This window comes from Mustela putorius, unplaced genomic scaffold, assembly GCF_011764305.1.
Source record: "Mustela putorius furo isolate JIRA1106 unplaced genomic scaffold, ASM1176430v1.1 tig00001075_pilon_pilon_pilon, whole genome shotgun sequence".
NCBI classification, from domain to species: Eukaryota; Metazoa; Chordata; class Mammalia; order Carnivora; family Mustelidae; genus Mustela; species Mustela putorius.
This window is the reverse complement of record NW_025421560.1, coordinates 895,283-917,394: the sequence shown is the minus strand read 5'-3', so window position 1 is coordinate 917,394 and position 22,112 is coordinate 895,283. Positions and strand designations below refer to the sequence as shown.

Genomic DNA, 22,112 nt, shown 5'->3' with positions numbered 1-22,112 from the left:
AAAATAAATCTACCTGCAAATACATGAATTACACACTGAAAATACATCCATAAGCCTTGGCTTTTTAAAATACATGCAATTATACTACCAAGAGTAAAACCTAAGCACAATTTCACTAATTCGAATTTTGTCTAATTTGGATATTGCCATTTCCGCATGGCTTTTACTTTAAAACTGAAGAGTGTATGCTGAAAAAGTATGACAGAGATCTTAACCCAAAATGAAAATAAATTTTAAAATTTAGCATACTCTGGGGTGCCTGGGTGGCTCAGTGGGTTAAAGCCTCTGCCTTCGGCTCAGGTCATGATCCCAGGGTCCTGGGATCGAGCCCCGCATTCGGGCTCTCTGCTCAACGGGGAGCCTGCTTCCTCCTCGCTCTCTGCCTGCTTGTGATCTCTTGTCTATCAAATTAATAAGTAAAATCTTTAAAGTTTAGCATACTGTTACAGATTAATTCTGCTAAATTCCAGAAGGGAAGTAAATAAACATTTGTTAACAGTTACATGCCAAACAAAATAGGAAATGCTTTCCATAAACATACCTTATTTAGTTTTCAATACAACCCATGAGGCAGCTATTCCTGTCCCCACATAACAGGTGAGGAAGCTGAAATTCAGACAGGTTGTATACTGTGCTCCAAGGTTACAAATCTAAGGAGTATCAGAGCGAACACATAAACCCAGGTGTGTCTGACAACACTCTCTTCCTACCTCACCTCAGTGAGTAAATTTTATCTGTTTAAATAGCAAACCTGAATGAGTTGAAAAGCTAATAGTAATCTGGGGATCTTCTAAATCCCTCCAAGCTGACTCTGCTAGTACCAAAGGATCATGGTCTCTTCCTATCTCACTTAATCACTATAGTAATCCCTTAAACGTCTCCTGTCAGCATTTTCAACTCCTTTGTTCCTTGTAGTCATGTTCGAGATATTTTAACAGGAACATAAATGATTATATAAATCCATATTAATCCCAAATTCTAGATAGACTCTTTAATTATCTTACTATATTAAGCTATATTTATTTAAAAACAGCTTACCAAGTGCTGTTAAGACATAAGTGTAAGTTACTTACCAAATCATTTCTTGATTTTTATTTTTTTATTATTTTTTTTAAAGATTTTATTTATTTCTTTCAGAGAGAGACAGTGAGAGACAACATGAGAGACAGTCAGAGGGAGACGCAGACTCCCCATGGAGCTGGGAGCCTGATGCGGGACTCAATCCCGGGACTCCAGGATCATGACCTGAGCTGAAGGCAGTTGCTTAACCAACTGAGCCACCCAGGCGCCCCAAGATTTTATTTACTTATTTGACAGACAGAGATCACAAGTAGGCAGAGAGGCAGGCAGAGAGAGAGAGAGAGAAGAAGCAGGCTCCCTGCTAAGCAGAGGGAGTTCAATCCCAGGACCCTGAGATCATGACCTGAGCTGAATGAAGGCAGAGCCACCCAGGCGCCCCCATTTCTTGATTTTTAGATGCTAGTTGAAAGGTCTTTTTAATCTGTCTTTCTCTAGCTAAACGAAGCCACTGAGGCAAGATTTGATATTGGGAACATCATCAAGCTCTTCTCATGATTTTCTCCATTTCGATGAGTCATTCAGTGATCAGGGATCCTGTCTATGTGGGGATTCACAGGCCTGCCTCTACCTCTACTCTCTCTACTACTCATCAAATCTCTGTTCCTCTCTCATCATCCTCACTCTAGCTACTGAGATATAAATAAAGGGGATAGAAGGGAAAAAAGGAGAAAGGTTTGGAAGTCACTTACTGGGTGGGAGAGGTGTGCTGTCCTTCACTCATTTGATAAGACCCAGGACAGATTCCTTCCCCCAGACCCCTCCCCTACTGCAGAGCCACTCCCCTCACCATCAGAGGGTATGTCTCAACTAAAGCAAAGCTCCCCTGAACCTACCTCAAAGACTATTACTGCAACCTGAGGACATATGCTTTGCATGAAACACCTGTTTAGATCCCTGCTTCCTGGCAGACTTCCCCCAATGCTATCAGCTGTCCTCTTAGGGCATTTCTGCGGAGGTTTACATAAAGGGGCCACAGCTCAGCTGCACAGCACAAGTCCCCCCAGTCTACCTCTGAACTTAGCTCAGAGCAACTCCCCCATCTCCCCACCCCGGAATAACATTAATTTTGCACTGTTTGCCCCCTAGCTGCGTTGCACAAAACCAGAAAGCAAGTCATGGGCTAAACTACATACATCCCCCAAATTTATCTTTTGAAGCCCTAACCCTAGTAACTCGGACAATTAATTCAACCTGACCGGTGTCCTTGTAAGAAAAGGAGATTAGCACACGGAGACAAACACCAAGGGGGCGCCTGGGTGGCTCAGTGGGTTAAGCCTCTGCCTTCCGCTCAGCTCATGATCTCAGGATTCTGGGATTGAGCCCCGCTTCGGGCTCTCTGCTCAGCAGGGAGCCTGCTTCCTCCTCTCTCTCTCTCTGCCTGCCTCTCTGCCTACTTGTGACCTCTCTCTGTCAAATGAATAAATAAAATCTTAAAAAAATAAATAAATAAATAAAATAAAAAATAAAAACAAACAAACACACACACACCAAGGATGCCCATGCGTGGAGGAGAGACAATGCGAGGACACAGAAAGACAGGAGCCATCTTTAAACCAGAGAAAGTCCTCAGAAAAACAACAACAATCCTGCTTATTGGACTTCAAGGCTCCAGAAATGTGGAAAAGTAAATTCCTACTGTTTAAGCCACCCAGTCTGTGGTGCTTTACTATGGAAGCCCTAACAAACTACTGTAGTATCTTGGATCTATAGTGTTTGGCTTATGAGATACCCCAGATATGTGGAAATTTGTATTATGTATTGACTTTGCTACTCACCACAGTTGGTAATACACTACTGACCAACAGACAGTAAAAAGTATTCTTTTCACAATCAAAATGGCCATAGTCTATTGAGCTGAGTATCTTGTCCTACCTCTCCCATTGTCATCTGCTGTAACTAGTTAGCAAAACCCTAACCACAAATTAAATTTTTACCTCATTCACTTATATTGCTACATAGAAAAGATCAAATTTACTCATCAGGTAAACTTTCAGAAATGATTAACAATCACAATAAGTACCTGGTTAAGGTCCCACTCCCATTCCCCCTCACAGTCCTTCTTTTATCTTCAGTCTCCCATCAATTCCAAACCACTGCCCCACCTCCCATCCCTCCTCTCTTAGCACACAACTGTCTACCTCCCTATCCATCCTTAACTGCCCATCTCCGAAGAGGTGGCTGTCCTCTCCTTTAAGGTATGTCAATTCACCTAAGCTCTAGATCTCACCCTCTCCTGATTTTTCTGGGATCCAATTCTGTCAAATATTCTAACCCCTTTAGTTAAAGTTCCACAGGATCCAGTCTTTGATTTCTTGCCACCCTATACTCTCCTTGAACAATTTTATTCATGTCTGTAAACCCAACAACAGCTTATAAGCCGATGACTCTGAGGCTGAAACTGAAGATCAGTCCTGCATTGTATCATCAGCTCTCTAAACCCTATATCCAATTGCCTATTAGGCAACTACTTGGATGCCCCATAATTTCAAAGCATTCATCCAAAACCCATTCCACATTCCAGTTTTCTTCTCTTAAATAATGCCCTCATTCAACCAGCTAGCCCAACCAGAAACCCAAAGGTTGTCCTGAGACTATTTCCTTCCTCTTGCACATTTAAAAAACCATATCCTAAAAGCATGTTCTTTTCTTTTCATCCCCATGACTAACACCAGCTTGGGGGCTCTGTTCATTTCACACCTAGAATGACCACCACAGCCTCCTCACTCACCTCCCCGCTTCTAGCCTTCTTCCAAATAAATTATGAGGGTGGCATAAAAGAAAGGCACAGACCTGAAATGAGGCTCACAAGCTAACTCAGTCTCATTGGCTGTGTGAACGAAGGTCATTTATTAACTTTACCGCACTTCAATTTCTATTTGTGAAGAACGGATATCTACCTACACTGCAGGACTTATATGGAATAATGCATCAGTATTGGGACAAGGACCCTCTGAAACTGCTAAACTAAACTGAAGTGAGAATAACTAAAATAAGAATGAGGGCATTATCTTTGAAAAATAAAGTTCACAATGCATCTTCCATCATTTATCTTTAAAAAAAAAAAAGAATGAAGGTGATTAATTTTTGTTAGACAACATTTTCTAACTTCTTTAAAGAAATCAGTGGTTTCTCTGTTACTGTTTTCTTTGCAGTGTATTAACTCATATTAAAAGAGGCCATTCTTTTGAAATGTTACCCTGGCCCAACATGCTCTATAATTCTAAGTAATGACAAATTATATTAATGGAACACGACCGTTTATCCTACTAAGGCATATTAAATTAAAATGGTCTGCCATGGAATAAGCAGCTTTTTGACTTGGTGCATTCACACAAAACTAAGAAAGAAGCTGTCCCTTTCATGCTCACTGCTTAGCTCCATCCTTATCAACTGACAGACCTCAGCTCAAAAAAGGAGCTTTCTCAAAAGGATTTCAGAAAAGCAATAGGAATGAATGTTCAAAGGTGAAAAGAGAAACTATGCTAGACGACCTCATACTTGGACAGTCCAAATTGTAGGAACCAGACATTTATCTAAAAGAATGTTTACATTATAGAAACAGAGTTTCTATAACCATGAAAATACCTAGAGATTTTTCTCATGGTCCTACTATTCACCATAGGGGTCTCACACTACAATATACACACTTACTAAATTGTGATTTTGTTTTAAAAGATTTTATTCACCCATTTGACAGTGACAGAGAGCATAAGCAGGCAGAGCGGCAGGCAGAGGGAGAGGGAGAAACGGGCTCCACACAGAGCAGGGGAGCTCAATCCCTGGGATAGTGACCAGAGCTAAAGGCAGATGCTTAGCTGACTGAGCCACGCAGGTGCCCCTAAATTGTGATTAAAATAGTCAGGAAAATGTATACTGAACCATCTCACATTTAAATGCAAGTTTAAACTGTATCCATTTTACTTACACATACAGGTAAAATTAAAGAAGTACCAGTATCTTTACCCAGATATAGGATCTGAGATACTCAAGTAATAGTCTTTGGCTTTGGAAAAAACAATTATAGTAGATTATTAGTAGTATTATTATATTAGAGTATTATTATTATAGTAGTAGTATTATAGAAGATTATTATAGTAATACTAGCTATCAGAGAAGAGGTGGTCTAGCAGAAAATGTATCAGCAGATAAATCAGATTTCAATTCCAATACCATCACTAAGCTCATTTAGAAAATAAGGTAGCAGGACTAGGTATCCTCTAACCATTCTTTCAGTTATAAAATTATTCTCAAATTAGGTAAATGAATGTTTTCAAACAAAATTAAAATATATTCAGAAAAATATTTAAAATCCATCATCATGCATATATACCCAGATTTTCCACTAAACCAAATGGACATCAAACTGCCATACTGGGTAGGAAAAAAAAAATGGACTATTCACCGAACACATATCATTACCCTGGCATAGGAAGAGATCGTATTTCTCATTCTCCCTTGAAGTTAGATGTGGCCATGTGACCCACCAAAAAATGTGGGCAGATGTGATCTATCTTTTGCAAGGATAAAAACCTCAGGGATCACCCTGCACCCTTCTTTCCCATAACCCACAGGCTTTATTTTATTTTGATTCCTCATTGTGGAAACCATGTATTGATAATACCAGAGTCCCCATGATCCTGGGTCCCTGAATGACTAAGCTGGCAGAGCTCACGCAAACTAGAACCACAAAGCCTGGACTTTACAGTGAGAAAGAAACAATTTCTGCTTTGTTAAACCACCAAAACATCATGGTTTATTCATCTATTTCAGTTCTTAGCTTTATCTTAACTAACATCTCTAGTATAATGAATCTCATGTATAAACAGATAAATTCAGCTTTCAGCTATATCTTTCCCTTCACTAAATTGTTCTTACTATCATTCCAAAGGCTTACGACTCTTTGTATCCTGGTTCATTTCTCAGTGAGCCTTCTGAATTCTGCTAATAGGCTGAACCTGTATCAAATTTCTCTGTACTGATAAAACAAAGTTTAGGATTTCCTGAATATTAATACCGATCCTATTTCTACTATCACGTGTAGGTAATAGCCACTGGAAACAGGTTTTCTTCTGGAAGAAACAAAAAAAGTCAAGGAAAAATTTCCAAAAGTAAATCATCAGATAAAGGATCTGGTTGAACAAAAAAAGAAAAGCCCTTTGAAAATGGTTTTGTTCTTCATTCTGTCAACTTTTATCAAAACCTGTTATTAAACTTTTATAAAAATTAATTTTTTAGAAAAAATTGTATATAAAAATTTTCATAAAATATTATTTTTATTAAAAAACTTTTGTAAAAATTAAACTTTTATAAAAACCTGTTGTTCTGGGGTGCCTGGGTAGCTCAATGGGTTAAAGCCTCTGCCTTCGGCTCGGGTCATGATCCCGGGGTCCTGGAATTGAGCCCCACATCGGGCTCTCTGCTCAGCAGGGAGCCTGCTTCCCCTCCCCCCCCCCCGCCCACGGGCCTGCCTCTCTGCTTACTTGTGATCTCTGTCTCTGTTAAATAAATAAATAAAATCTTAAAAAAAAAAAAAAACTGTTTTTATCCAAACCTGTTGTTCACATCTGTGAACAACAACAAAATCTGTAGAGACGTGTAGATTCCACTTTCTAATACAGGAAAGAGAGACACTATAACATAAAAAGAAACTTCATAGTTATGTCAGAAGGTTTTAAGTGCTATGGACAAAAAAGAGCAACTAAGAGCTATAATGTGTGCTGGATTTGTAAGGAAAACCCTAACACTGGGGGAAAGGGGACTTAAAGTAAGACTAACCCTTTACTAGGAGTGAGGTTCTAAAGTCAATAGATTAAATTAAATCCATGTGGTAAGAAACCAATGGTACCACTTACTAGTTTATCTTGAGCAAGTTGCTTAACTCCTGTTTAAATCAATTTTCCCACCTATTTAGCAGTAAGAATAACATCTATAACTTAGGGATATTGCAAAGGTCATAAAGAATAACAGCTTAAAAAAAATGTCTAAGTGGCCCACTTAAATACCCACTTAACCATCCTTCACATTCCTGAATAGGAGAACTAAAATATTAGCTAGGGTCTGAACTTAGTTATGTGCACCAAAACATCTCAAAATTAAATAATTTTTATCATTATCAGAGCGATATAAACTAAACAAAAAAATTTTTTTTCTTTGAGATGAAGAACATTTTCCCCCAACTGTTAATTTTTCAACAAGAGAAAAACACAAAACAAAAACATGACAGAACCCAACATTTTTTTAAGTGACTTATTTCAAGCAACTAATTATTCGTTCATTTGTTTAACCATCCCTTGGGACAATCTGTAATCTACTCCGATAAGAAATGTGTAGAAAACAGACCTAACTTTTTGTTGTTGTTCAATTATTAGGAGGATACTCTACGTTTGAGCTCACACAAGTATCCCTTAGGGAAATGCTCTGCGTGCCATTAGCACTATTCTTAATGAGGAAAAGCACAGAACTCCTTTAGTTCAATGCCAGAATTGTTTTATCTTCAAGTCAAAAGAACAACTATTTGGAGTAACACCAAAACAAGCATTTAACAATTACAAGCAGCATGCTATTCATAAACATCATATTGTTAATGCTACTCTAATTATAAGTAACCTTATTTTACCAAATAAAATACCTGTCAGCAAAATTTTAAGTCCCAGATACCTCTTTATCTAACTGCTTTATTCTTTAAGGGAGAAAAAAAAAAAACAAACTTTATTGTTTAGGTTTAAAGAATCTCATTTTATTTTAAGGGCTTAACTAGAGAAAAGTGAGATACAGGGAATTCTTAAATTTTTAAACCATGAATAAGCAATCTTCACAAAAACTTGCAAAAAATAGATAAAAGCCTAAAATGGAACTGGTGCTTCCAATAATCCTCAATGATACACTGGAGGGAAAATCTGAAAATTGCTTCCATTTTATTAATGCCCTATCTAAACTCTCTCCAATAGTGCAATGTCTCCTTCCTAAGTGATATTCTATTGACTCAATGAAATGTTCCTTTGTCTTTTTTCTTCATTTCTCCATTTTGTTCTAAAAGCCAAGAGCAACTTTCTAGGTTTCTTTTTATGTCACTACCCATATGGTCCTCGGTCTTGTTTAAAGTCTTTCCTTACCCTTTACTCAAAGACGAAGAACATACAAAATAGATTACTGGGAGAAATAAAGCAAATCTACACTGCCCCACCAGAACTTTAAGTTATGAGGATTGGTAGGACTTAACCTTGAACTAATACGAATTGAGACGTTTAATCTAGACACATCATATGACAAAGCACCAACATCGTGAGGAACATGTATCAGTTTTTCCAGAAGTGTGAAAGTTTTTTAAGGACGGACTAAAGTCTAAAGTGAAGACTACTACAGCCACCTTTTACTGTATGTATTATATTGTCATTAAGTTTTTATAAGATAAGTTTATTGCATGGTGTGACAGAAAAACAATCAAGCTATGGAAGTTACTCAAACTCTTGCCTTTAGTTACCCAAGTTGATGGGATACTTAGAAGCCACAGAATGTGATTTGTTCACTTTGACACAGTAAAGACATTTAGACCATACTGCTCTTCAGATCAAGGACGTTCTAGAAACTGGGAGACCCAACTGCTCCCCATGAGTGGCCCTTTGGATTATACATGCATACACAGTCATACGTAGCAGGACCACTCTGACTGAAATGTACGTCTGCCACCGATCTGTCTCTATTATGGTTCAAGCTACTTCCAGCTCACGGGGAGAAACAGCAGCAATGTCCCCGGGATTCCTCATGGCAGTGTAATACTCACGTATCAAGAAATGGTAACTCCACTGCTCCTACTTACTGATTTTTCTTAAGTAATCTCTACTCCCAACATGGAGCTTGAACTCAGGAGCCTAAGATCAACAGTCACATGCTTTTCTGAAAGAGCCTACAGGAACCCCAATACTACTCCTGATCTATATCCCTGAAAAGATCTATAACATACCTGCAGCCTAGACATGCCACTTTTGGATTCCAATCAACCCTGAGAACTAACAAGGGGGAACTGCCTGGATGTTCAAGCTCACCTCCTTCCCAATCCACTTCCACTAGAAGAGGCACATAAAAATTTCAGATCGGGCCACCTGGGTAGCTCAGTGGGCTAAAGCCTCTGCCTTCGGCTCAGGTCATCATCCCAGGGTCCTGGGATCAAGCCCCGCACCTCAGCCTCCCTGCTCAGCTCAGCCGGAAGCTGCTTCTCCCTCTCCCTCTGTCTGCCACTCCCCTTACTTGTGAACATGCTCTCGCTCTGTCAAATACATAAATAAAATCTTTAAAAAAAAATCTGCCCTGGGACGCCTGGGTGGCTCAGTTGGTTGGACGACTGCCTTCGGCTCAGGTCATGAGCCTGGAGTCCTGGGATCGAGTCCCACATCGGGCTCCCAGCTCCACGGGGAGTCTGCTTCTCTCTCTGACCTTCTCCTCGCTCATGTCTCACTGTCTCTCTCTCAAATAAATAAATAAATAAAACTTAAAAAAAAAAATCTTCCCTAACAAGTGGAAATGTCAGGCTACCCAAGAGAAACCTCATCAAAAGGATTCTGACAAAGAATATCATTAATACGAATGACATAGCTGTTTTCACTGAACATGGCACTTATTTTCACCACAAGACTGCCACGAAGAGATTTATTTTTGTTTTATTTATTTAACTAGTCTCTACACACAACATGGGGCTTGAAATCACAACCCTAAGATCAAGAGTCACATGCTCTTCTAAAGACAGCCAGGCACCCCTATACCATAAAGAGATTATTGATATGATCTCCTGATACAAAGAACCACTCTGAGAAAAGGAACTAAGAATTTGTCAATAGTGACTTTGTTTAAAAAAAAAAAAAAGCTATAATTTATATAAAGTACATAAATCTTACAGGTGTAACTCAGTGAATTTTTAAGCATGTGTACACTCTGAATATCACCCAGCTAAAAATGCAAAACCACTTCTATCACTCCAGAAGGTTCCCTCATGCCTCTAATCAATAACCCCTGCCCCCAACCTCCACTCCCAGATAACCACTATCCAGCCTTTTGGCTCCTTAGATTAATATTGCCTCTTTTTCAACTTCATTTAAATGGAATTATACAGTAGATACTCCTTTGGGCCTGCTTATTTTGCCCAACTGAATGTATGTGAGATTCATAGATGCTGGTATGCATGCTTATAATTCTTTATTGCTATACAGCTATTACACTGTACAAATATATCATAATTTATTTATCCTTCCTCCTGTTGATGGACATCTTGGGTCATTTTTCAGTTTTAGGATATTATCACTACAGCTGTTACCAGCTTTCTTGCATGTCTTTTGGTGACATAAGCCTCGTTTTTATTGCGTACATACCCAGAAGGGATCATGCAGTAGACACATATTTTTAGCTAGATACTGCCAAAGCTTTTTCAAGTGGTACTGTCAGTCTTTATAATCTAATCTTGCAGATGAGTAAATGGTATCTCATTTGGCTTTACTTTGCATGACTCCAGTAAATAATGTTCAGCACCTTTTCATATGCTTTTTTAAAAAGCCATATGAATATTCATTTTGAGGCCCACTGATGTTTTTTGTCCCTTTTTTTCTAAAGCAATCTCTACACCCAAATGGAGTTTGAACTCATGACCCAAAGATTAAGAATCACAAACTCTATCCACTGAGCCAGCCAGGCACCCCTGACCAATTTTTAAAATTGCCTGTCTTCTTGGTGATCTCTAGGAATTCTTCATAAATTCTCTGCGTGAGTCCTTTATCCAAGGTATGCATGTGTCTTCTCTCAGACTTAGGCCTACCCTTTCATTTAATGTTGTCTTCAGACAAATGACGTCTTAAATTTAATGAAACCCAATTGATCCATCTTTCCTTTACCAGTTAATGCTTGTGTCCTTTCAAAAAAAATCTTTTCTACTACAAGATCACGTATATATTCTCAGGTTTTCTTCAAGAGGCTTATTTTAGCTTCCCCTTCACCCTTCTCAACAGCAGTTACATGTTCTCTCGCAACCCTGCCAAACCTGTCATGTCCAAGGTTTTGCCACGTGACAGCACAAACAGTTCATTAAACCTTGTTTATTATGTGTGCTATTACTTAAAAAAACAAATCTCTGATAATAAATAATAAATGATGATGGGAATGGATCACTTTTGGAAATATACCAGAATGACTCTTCATACAACTGAGTTTTCATTTTAGTTTCTAATAACATACTCCAGCCTTAATTTGCTTTTACTGATTAGTTAAAAGACATTTTAGGTGGTTGTTGAAGGTGGGTACAAGTGGGATGTAATGCACAGCATGGTAACTATGCTTGATAACAGTAATAACAGATCTTAAAAGTTCACCATAAAAATACAATTCTGTAACTATGTATAGTGATGGATGTTAACTAGACTTCTTATGGTGATCCTTTCACAATATATTCAATGTACACCTAGAACTAATATAACTTTATAAGTAAGTTATTCCTCAGCAAAAAAATAAATACACACACACACACACACAAAGTAACAGGTGACCCCAGAACACCACAGGTTTGAACTGCAATAATCCACGTATATGTCAATTTTTTTATATAGTTTAGTACTATAAATGTATTTTCTCTTCCTTATAATTTTAGGAACATTTTCTTTTACTTTACTGTTAAGAATACAGTAAATACACTTAATACACAAAATACGTGTTAACAGACTGTTCATATTATCAGTACCACTTCCAGTCAACAGGAGGTCATTGGCAGTTAACTTTTGGAAGAGTCAAAAGTTTTATGTACATTTTTGGCTGTGGGAGGAGTCAGCACCCCCAACCTTTACCCATTGTTCAGGGGTCAACTGTATATATAATTACTAAGCAACAACAAAAGACATCTGAATATTCTACAGGTTGACATTTCTGCAGAACAAGTTGAAATTATAAATGTTCACACTAAAACTGGACACACTGAGCAGATATCACATAAATTCAATTCTCATGATGAAACGTCCAGAGTTCAATGGAATCAGCTATTTAATAGAAACAGAATTTCCATATACTTCTATAAATATGAATCAACCTTTGACTTTATCTTTTTGAACTATCTGGTATCTCTCCTGTCAATGAACTCACATTAAGAAAAGGATGAAAAGAACCAAGCACTTCAAATATTTATGTGACTGATTTGTATATATATAAAGTGATTTGTATTTATATAAACCCAGTACTATCCTAAAATTCCAGTATGGAGTCACATCACGAGATGTTTGGTCCACCTGGCTGGGCGATACATTCTTTTTTATGAGCCTAATTAAGCTGAATATCAGAGTCACCAGTGAGATACACCCATACTGGGAAGTGAGATGTACCCTGTGTGAATACGCCCTACACGCTCAAGAATAAAGTTCCTTCTGGGGCGCCTGGGTGGCTCAGTGGATTAAGGCCTCTACCTTAGGCTCAGGTCATGACCCCAGGATCCTGGGATCGAGCCCCATATTGGGCTCTCTGCTTGGCGGGGAACCTGCTTCCCTCTCTCTCTCTCTGCCTCTCTGCCTACTTTTGATCTCTGTCTGTCAAATAAATAAAATAAATCAATCTTTAAAAAAAAAAAAATAAAGTTCCTTCTGTTAGGTCTGTTTTTTCAATGACTTTATTAAAATCTATCATTGACTATTCTACATAACTGGAAAAATAAAGCCAATTATTGTTTCTAGGTTATCTTTATATTATTATTCCAAAGTCCCAATAACCTTTCACCAAGTGTCAATTAAAATCTATGCAACTCACACATAAATCATGTAACACATTGGTTTTGTTTTTTTTTTAATGTTACCACTGAAGTGAACCAACACTTACCTGTAGTAATGGCTCTATGAAATTGATGCATATCTTCTCCTGAGAGCTCTTGGGCTACTTGCAATATCTTTTGTCTAACACCATCCAATTTAATTTCTGATTCAGTCAATATCTCTTCCATATCAGGAGCACTATAATCAAAATATTGGGAACTTTTAAGAATATCAGCCAGATGCTTTGTTAGTGAAAAACTTGAAATAATATGGGGCACCTGGGAGGCTCAAAGGGTTAAGCCTCTGCCTTCGGCTCAGGTCATGATCTCAGGGTCCTGGGATCCAGCCCCGCATGGGGCTCTCTGCTCAGCAGAGAGCCTGCTTCCCTTCCTCTCTCTCTGCCTGCCTCTCTATTTGTGATCTCTGTCAAATAAATAAAATCTTTAAAAAAAAAGAAGTAATCTGGGGCGCCTGGGTGGCTCAGTGGGTTAAGCCTCTGCCTTCGGCTCGGGTCATGATCTCAGGGTCCTGGGATCGGGTCCCGCATCAGGCTCTCTGCTCAGCAGGGAGCCTGCTTCCCTCTCTCTCTCTCTGCCTCCCTCTCCATCTACTTGTGATTTCTGTCAAATAAATAAATAAAATCTTGAAAAAAAAAATAAAAATAAAAAAATAAAGAAGTAATCTAAATATCAATGAACACAGGGCTAAATAAATATTGTATCTGGATGCCTCTAACTTAAAACCACAATCCTATTTTACTAAAAATATGTAAAAGCAAGGGCGCCTGACTGGCTTAGTTGGTAGAGCATACAACTCTTGATCTCAGGGTCATGAGTTTAAGCCCCACATGGGGAACAGAGCTTAAAAAAAATTTTTTTTTAATATATATAAATATATACACACATACATAAAATTTGTGTACGAAATATGAAATCTGCTGACGGTAGCTATCTTTTGGTATTGTGACTGACTTCTTTCATTCAGTATCTTTACTTTTATACAATTTATTATTTTTCCTAAAAATTACTACTTTCTAAGTGTACTATAACACCAATGCACATTTTTGGTGGAGAAATACTTACAATATGACTTCATACAATAATATGGTTTTTTCTAAAATATTAAGATCTCCTGTCACAGTTCTATTATTTCTTTATACTGCTGAATATTGATGTCAACTCCTTCAAAACTGCAACTTTTATTGAAAAAGTGTTCATAATTAGTCAAAACAGTGTTGCTTCTTTCCATAATACAAGCTCAAGAATAACTTAAAATTTTTCAGAAATGTAAGCTGAAAACCCATTAAAAAAATAAGCAAAAACTAATTTTAGAGTCAGGTGATAATATAACGTTTACAGCCCCACATTCCAATAAATCTATGTATGGCAAATACACTTCCACTTAATAGAATAAAATAAATAAAACAATAAAAACTAAACCACTAGTATGTCATCTTAAAAACTATAAATGAAAAAAACTGTCAATGAGTGACTAGAATACTTCAGTAATATTTTTTTGAAGATTTTACTTATTCATTTGACAGAGAGCAAGCACAAGAGAGCACAAGCAGAGGGAGCAGCAGAGGGACAGGAAGAAGCAGGCTCCCCGCTGAGCAAGGAGGCAGATGTGGGGCTCCATCCCAGAACCCTGGGATCATAACCTGAGCCAAAGGCAGACACTTCACTGACTGAGCAATGCAGGTGCCCCCGGTAATATTTTTCATAATAAAAAGACCATAAATTATATCTGGACTTACTTAAACACTTTATAAAATACATACTGTAAATCCTTCTAGAGGCATTTGTAGTTTTTAACAAGAGTCTCTCTTGGGGAGTTACCGGGTGGGCACTTCCTAACCTCATGTAAAACAGAGAAGCAAAGAAAGCCAATTAAATGAAACAGGAAGGAAATAATGAGGCAAAGATGGAAGAGAGCGATACCTAGCTGTATTCATAAGATACTCCTGAATCTTTATAATTTGCCTCCCTCTTCTGCTTAGGGTAGTTTAAGCTGGTTTCTTTTTCTTTCTTTCTTTCCTTTCATTCATTCATTTGAGAGAGAACACACATGCACGTCAACAGCAGAGGAGTGGTGGGCAGAGGGAGAGGGAAAGGATCTCAAGGTGACTCCACACTGAGTGCAGACCCAACACAGGATATGATCTCTTGACCCTGAGAGCATAACCTAAGCCGAAACCAAGAGTTGGATACTTAACCAACTGAGCCACACAGGCACCTCATAAGCTGGTTTCTTTTATTTGCAACCAAGGAATCCAGGATATATACAGATTACCTAGAAAAATAAAATGAAATATTCTTACAGAGAGAAATTTCAAAGAAAAGATGCCTCAGAGCTGAAGAAAAAGGAAGTTCCAAAAAACAATTAAGCAGTCAATGCGATCATATGCTATAAAAATGTAGAATAAGAAGAGTATGTACTAGATTTAGCAATATGAGGGTAACAATAGTTGTGAGGCGGAAAAGCAGATTGCAATGAATTGAACACTGAATGGGAAGATAAAGCGGATTTCAACACTGATCTAATACTAAAATTCTGCATGTATCTTCCAAAGAAAGCTTTAATATAACAAGCTCTAATAAACCATTAGAAATTTAATATTTACACAAACAACATCTACATCACTGAGGGATCTTAACACAAAATCCCTATCTACTCTGAAAATAAGAACTTTCCCTTCCTATATTGATTAAAATATTTCTTAAAATCTACTTGCTAGTGGGATGCCTAGGTGGCTCAGTCCATTGGGTGTCTGACTCTTGATTTTCGCTCAGGTCATGATCTCAGGGTTGTGGGATTAAGCCCCGCATTAGCTCCATGATGCACATGAAGCCTGCTTAAGATTCTCTCTCCCTCTCCTTTTTCTCCCTCCCCCTCAGCTCACAATGGCTCACTCTCTTAAGAAAAAAAAAAATCTACTTGCTAACATCTTCTGATCCCAGGGTTTAAAGAAAAAATCACAGAATATTTTAACAGCTAGTTACTGTCTACTGAGGTATAAAGAATTACAAAATACTATTGCAATACATATCAAACTGTATGCAACTGTAACAAATTTTAAAGATATTTACTCACCTTGTAATCCTATGGAGGAGAAAAATTGTCCTTTTACTTTCAACAGTTATATCCCGACTAAGTTTCACAAGTCTCTCATATTTGTCATGTCTTGCATCAAGTTCCTGCTGAAATGCTAACACATTATTACAACCATAAGAATGCATGTTCTATGCTGCAAGCCTATAAAACAACACCATTAGGCACAATAAAGCAACTATTATTTATTCTGTAAAAATGAGCATACCACCTCATTCATTTTTAAAGTACTGGAAATCAAAGACTACTGGTAACCAAAATACTATTTCTTTAAACACAGGTATGCTTTATGTGGGTTTTACTACTTACATCCTCACAGTAAGTTATACATATTGTAAAAAAAAAAAAAAGAAAAAAAAAACCTCATCTAGTAAGCATGAGATCGCTATCACAGAATTATCACAGGACACTTACAAAAATTATTTCCAACTACCTAAGTTACATAACTTTTTTAAAAACCACCCTACCAGGGGCACCTGGGTGGCTCAGAGGGTTAAAGCCTCTGCCTTCGGCTCAGGTCATGATCCCAGGGTCCTGGGATCAAGCCCCGAATTGGGCTCTCTGCTCAGTGGGGAGCCTGCTTCCTCCTCTCTCTCTCTGCCTGCCTCTCTGCCTACTTGTGATCTCTGCCTGCCAAATAAATAAATAAAATCTTTAAAAATAAAAAAAATTTAAAAATAAAATAAAATAAAATAAAAATCACCCTACCACATACAAAATTATCTCCCCCCAACAAAAACCTGGATTTTTTTTTTTACTAAAAGTTTATAACTTTTAAGGACATCAACTTTCTGAATTCCAAGCCCCAGTCACTGAAATACCCATAAACTACTTAACTCTTAATCACCACTTTATTTCAGAAGCATTGCCATGCCAACGACCTAGCAAACTGCCTAATCTGTAGGGAGCACAGAGATGTATTTTGCATGAATTAGAAAAACCCCAGAACTTGAATAAACTATTAATCAAATTAACAGGTTGACAAAGACCAAATACATCTGCTCTTTTATTACTGAGATAATAATTAAGCTGGTATTTTGCCTAATATATCAAGATAATCGTAAGCTTTCATTATTTATTATAAATATTAATGACCTCTATGAATTAGATATTATGAATACAAAGTGAAATAAGACAATTCCTATCTTCAAGGCGCTTAGTCCAGTAAAAGACAAAGATGTAAACAAATAAAAAAATACATAATAAATATATGTAAAGGTTCAGGAAAGCACGAACCATATTTTTCTTGTTCACTACTAAAACAGGCTAGAAGAGTAGATGCTCAATAAATATTTCATAACTAAACAGATGAATGGATAATGAATAAATGCAACGTCTATCCATAAATTTGCTTGAGAAAAAAATCAAAAAGGCTTCCAAGGAAGATCACTTGAGCTAGGTCATGAAAACCACAGTTCACCAGATGAACAATGCAGGAGGCAAATCAGAAGCAATTTCAAGCTTAAAGAACTATGTGTGAAAAGTCAGACAGAAACATAACAAAAGCAACATATGCTTGGAAACAAGCAGCTCTGTATAGGATACCAAAGTGTAAAGATGGGGAATAGGCGACCCAGTGCAGTTTTTCACTATGCGTGGCGTTTTTATCAACCGGCTCTCTACTCAATCACAAATTGTTTCATACCTCTCAGTAATCCTGTAGATGCCGTGTTGATTTTCAAATTTTATGCCCCGGAATTACTTGAGACTCCCTTCAAAAGGTGGAACCTAATTCCTTTCGGTTTAAACCTCATTTCTCACAAACAGAATGTAGCAAAAATGACTGCATGATCATGAGGACATAAGGAGATTGTGGTTTCCTCCTCGCTCTGACTGGGGAAGCCAGATGCTGTAACGTTAGGACACCTGAGTAGCAGCACGGCGGCTCCCGGTGAAGACTGAGCGCCGGCTGCTGGCAGGCCTAACTTCCCAATTGCCTCGGATCCTCCAGCTCCGATCGAGCCTTCCAATAAGTGGGAGCTAGTCTACAGCTCAGGCCCTCTCGGGTTCCCGAATCACAGAGACCATAAGGTACAGGAGGGTGGATCCAGGATGGCAGGAAGGAGAATTTTATGCTCATCTGTTCTGAAAGGAGGAGCCACTTGAGCCAGTTAAAAGGAGGACTGCGACTAACACATATACATGCGCATACAGCTTATATACGTATGGCATCTGCGTACCATGTAGACGATGTACTGACAGATGAGTCCCCACTCTGCGCAAAGTGCTACGGTCTTCAAAAGTCTCGTGGAGGAAACAAAACCAACACATGCTTAAAAGTGAACTAATTAAATATGTGTGTGTATTTATACACCTGACTTACATACAGCGGATACGTATTTGTACGTCGGATTTCTGATGTGAAATAACTAACGTTTACCTGCAGAACTGTAATGGAGGGGGGTCAACACTTGAGTGATCGCGACTTTAATGGCAGACCCAGCACCACAGCAAACCTCCAGAAGTTTTAAAAAAAAAAAAAAGGCGCACAGGCACCTCTTCCCTTCCGACGGCTGTCTCTGTGCGTGCACAACGCGTCTAACCATCCTGCTTCCCCCGCTCCGTGCTCTGCCCCTCGCTAACTTCCATCAATGGAACTTACATTTGAAGGCCAACATCACGGGTGAAGAGGAGTTAACATCCTTCCCTTCTCTCCTCTGGTTATGTGGGAAATTGTCATGCTTCCTTTTCCTGAACCCTCCTGAGCCTTACGTAGAGAAGGAGAAAGAAGTTGGAGAGGCTCTTCCACCACCAAGAGCGGACGCGCGTCCCGGTCGGCTACCCCTTCCTTCCGAACCAGCGCCCGCAGGGCCCTCGCCTCCGAGGCTTTCTCGGCGGACCGCAGAGCATCAGCCCTGCCTTTCTGCCCCCAAACCCGAGGCTCAACTCACCCGGGCCTCCACCAGTGGCTTCCCTGGTCTGGCACAAGGTGGAGCAATTACAGAACTAAGATTAAAAAACACAACTCGAGGATTTAAAAAAAGGGGGGGGGGCGAGGTGTGAACAGGACCACGTGGCCGGGAAATCAGCGGGGCCGCCCCCACCCTCGCCCCCCCGATCGTGCAAGGGGAGCGGGCATCCCTCAAGGGTGAAGAGCGGTGGAAACCCAACAAAATGGATGGAGGGTCTCCCCCTTGGAATAAATAACGCCCCGCACCGCTGGGGACGCCACCTTCTTTGCTGCTCATGTCGTCAGGGCCTACGGCGAGGTGAGCGGAGACTGAGAGCCTCGGAGCCAGAGGAGTGCGTAAGGCGCTAGCCGGAGAGCCCGCCGAGAACCCCTTCGCAGCCGGCCGACGTCGACGCCCTGGCCGGAAACGCGCGCCCGCAACCACTCACGCCTCTCCCTCCGCCCTCGCACACTTCCGGCCTGCGTCCCGGCCCCGCCGCCCCTGGCTCCGCCCCGCGCGCGGCCCGAGGACCTCGCGCCCACGCGCCGATTCATGCCTGCCCTTTGCTGTGCCTGAAGACAGGGCGACTCCACACGCTTCACTGCACGGTCTGTTAATAAAACAGATGATGGAGGCGAGGCCTGTGTGAAGGTAGAAAAGCGGCGGAAGATGTACGTGTTTTGTTTTGTTTTGTTTTTCTCTCAAGGCACCTTTGGAACACCCCCATGTTCGCTCAGCGTGGACCCAGCCTTCCGCGCGGGGAGTCTTGGGGGTTGTAGTTCGCTTGCCGGAGCCGGCCTTTTGGCTCCCGGACCAGGCTGAGGAAGAAGCGGGCCCTCGGTCGCCTACGGGAAGGTCTTCTCCGGCTCGAGGCCGAGCCCGACGGAGCTGGGAGTTTACATTTCCCATTCCTGGCGGTGACGCTAGCAGGTGAAGGAATGGGGATATGCAAATCAGTAAGTGGATGGCATTAGCGGAGTTCTGACGAAGGTAAAGCCCGCCCTCTCTGGTCCTCCCCCTGTCCCCCGCACCCCTGCTCTCCCCTGCCGGTCTCAGCCCGCGTTCCCCACTCTGCGGCTCCTCCTCCGTTGGGTTTCGCTTTCCTCTGTTTCTCCTGGCTCCGTCTCGGCCTGGGTGGGCGACTTGAGGATAGCTGACCTCCGTCCTCAGTTTTCTGATCTGTGAAATAGGGATAGAAGACCTGCGTCCTAGGCTTATTCGGGGACCAAGTGAGTTAATACTGAGGCTCCCTGAAGAGTGTCCTTTCGCAAGGCAAATGTTCAATTAAATATTAGCTTTCGGGGTGCCTGGGTGGCTGAGTGGTTTAAATGGTTTAAGCCTCTGCTGTCGGCTCAGGTCATGATCTCAGGGTCCTGGGATCCAGCCCCACATGGGGCACTCTGCTCAGCAGGGAGCCTGCTTCCCTTCCTCTCTCTCTGCCTGCCTATTTGTGATCTCTGTCAAATAAATAAAATCTTTAAAAAAAAAAAAAAAAGAAGTAATCTGGGGCGCCTGGGTGGCTCAGTGGTTTAAGCCGCTGCCTTCGGCTCGGGTCATGATCTCAGGGTCCTGGGATCCGGTCCCGCATCGGGCTCTCGGCTCAGCAGGGAGCCTGCTTCCCTCTCTCTCTCTGCCTGCCTCTCTGCCTGCCTGTGATCTGTGTCTGTCAAATAAGTAATTTAAAAAAATAAAAATCTTAAAAAAAAAATTTGCTTTGGTTAGCCTTCTCCCAACGTCGAGCTCCAAAAAAGAAGAGCGAGAGGTTGTTACCAACAGGTGTGCGCCACCAAGTTGTGAGCTTTTTACCTGGGGCAGGTACTGCCGTATCTTATTAGACTTCCTACCTTTTATAAGGCCCCGACCCGCACCCGCACCTCACCCCCGGAACCCATAGTGCTTGTAAGCCTCCATAAGTGTTTCTCGAAGAATGAGGTCGAAGGGTAACTAAGTAGCCATCTGACACCTTCTAGATACAGACTCAGGGTAAGGCTTGGTGGTCAGGTAGCCTAGGCCTCGTGGGGAAAACACAGGTGCATTTTATTACGCTGTCTCTGAATATTCTCCGTGTTGTGGGCATGTGTTGTACACACCGTCCTTGTTAATTCCTCCTTGCTATAATTTAGGAACAAAGGAAGAGTAAATGAAAGGGTTTGGCTAGAATCCCGAGGTATTTTCAAGCGGGAGACAGGTGTGTCCCAGAAAGGTTTTCTGCTCTGGCTGATCTCCGGAGTCTCTCCCAACTCGGAAGCAAGGTAGCCACCACCCACCCCTTTCTTTGCAGCTCTTCCAATACGTGAATTGATTAAACACATTCCTTCTGTATGAAATAGGGTGCTCGGGACTTTTGCTTTGTAGATTTGGGGCAAATAATTCTGAGTTTGTGGGAAGTCGTGCTGACATCCACCAGTATCCCCCTAATTATTGGTTAAATTGTGGGGGGGAAATCCTCTGGTGTAAATAGAATCATTTTCCTGTGACTCCCTCTAGGTCCAAAGAAGCCAGTAACTTGAACATCTTTAGAGTTAGTATTTATTTTATCACAGTCTGAGAAAAGGATATTTTTTCCCCTAATTCTCCTGGAATAGCAACTCCAAAGACCTCAACTGTCCAAAACCTAGATCAGCCCTATTTCTTTCTCCAGCCACCACTTGCTGTGCAAGTGTTTAATTACAGCCATGTTACTTGAACTGCTTTTCGCTGCTTCCCATACTTGTTAGGATTAGAACACAAAGTTTCATAACCCGTAATGACTTCTTAAAGTAACCAAATGAGGTGAATCCCAGGGACAGTTTCCCGGCACTTATTTGCATATGCAGTTTCGAAGGTGATCCATCTGTAGCTGCTCCTTTGTCAGGAAATACCTTTCAACCTCTGGTAACCTGCGGAAGGCATCTCTACCTTGTCTCCTTGTTTTGTGACTTCAGAGGCGCTCACATAGTTTTGGCATTTGGCAAAACATATTTTTGTTTGTTTTTAAAGGAAAACTACCACCCCATGTTGGGAAGCAGAAGGTAAACATTTTCGGTAAGTCCTTACTTTTTGGAAAGGTTCTCCTTCCTCCTCTTGTTGGATTCTAATTGCCCACATTCGACTCTGAATAAAGCTGTAAGCTTTCCAGGCACCTGTTTTTATAAATCCTCACACTTACCACCTTTATAGGAAAAAGAAATCTGATATCAAAATTGGATTGAGGTTTTAAAAAATATATAATCAACCAAGGGAAGAAATACAGCTTCTCAATATATTTCTGTTTTAGCTTTTACCT

At 40.3% G+C, this 22,112-nt stretch overlaps 1 protein-coding gene across 5 annotated transcripts in view; it reads right to left on the bottom strand.

The window, feature by feature from the left end:
- The window catches only part of TSNAX (translin associated factor X), a 34,819-nt gene extending 15,445 nt beyond the window's left edge, over positions 1-19,374 (bottom strand). Inside the window, exons 1-5 of one of the 5 annotated variants that reach the window (XM_013047596.2) lie at positions 19,129-19,345; positions 18,848-18,902; positions 18,559-18,663; positions 15,939-16,053; positions 12,913-13,043 (exon numbers count right to left, since the gene is read on the bottom strand). In XM_013047596.2, coding sequence (XP_012903050.1) covers positions 12,913-13,043; positions 15,939-16,053; positions 18,559-18,574 — 262 coding nt within the window. In that variant the 5' untranslated portion in view covers positions 18,575-18,663; positions 18,848-18,902; positions 19,129-19,345. Of the gene's footprint in view, positions 1-12,912; positions 13,044-15,938; positions 16,054-18,558; positions 18,664-18,847; positions 18,903-19,113 lie in introns of all 5 variants that reach the window. The other 4 variants (XM_004776027.3, XR_001176910.2, XM_004776025.3 and 1 more) reach the window with 4 other exon arrangements.
- Between the last annotated feature and the right edge of the window lie 2,738 nt (positions 19,375-22,112).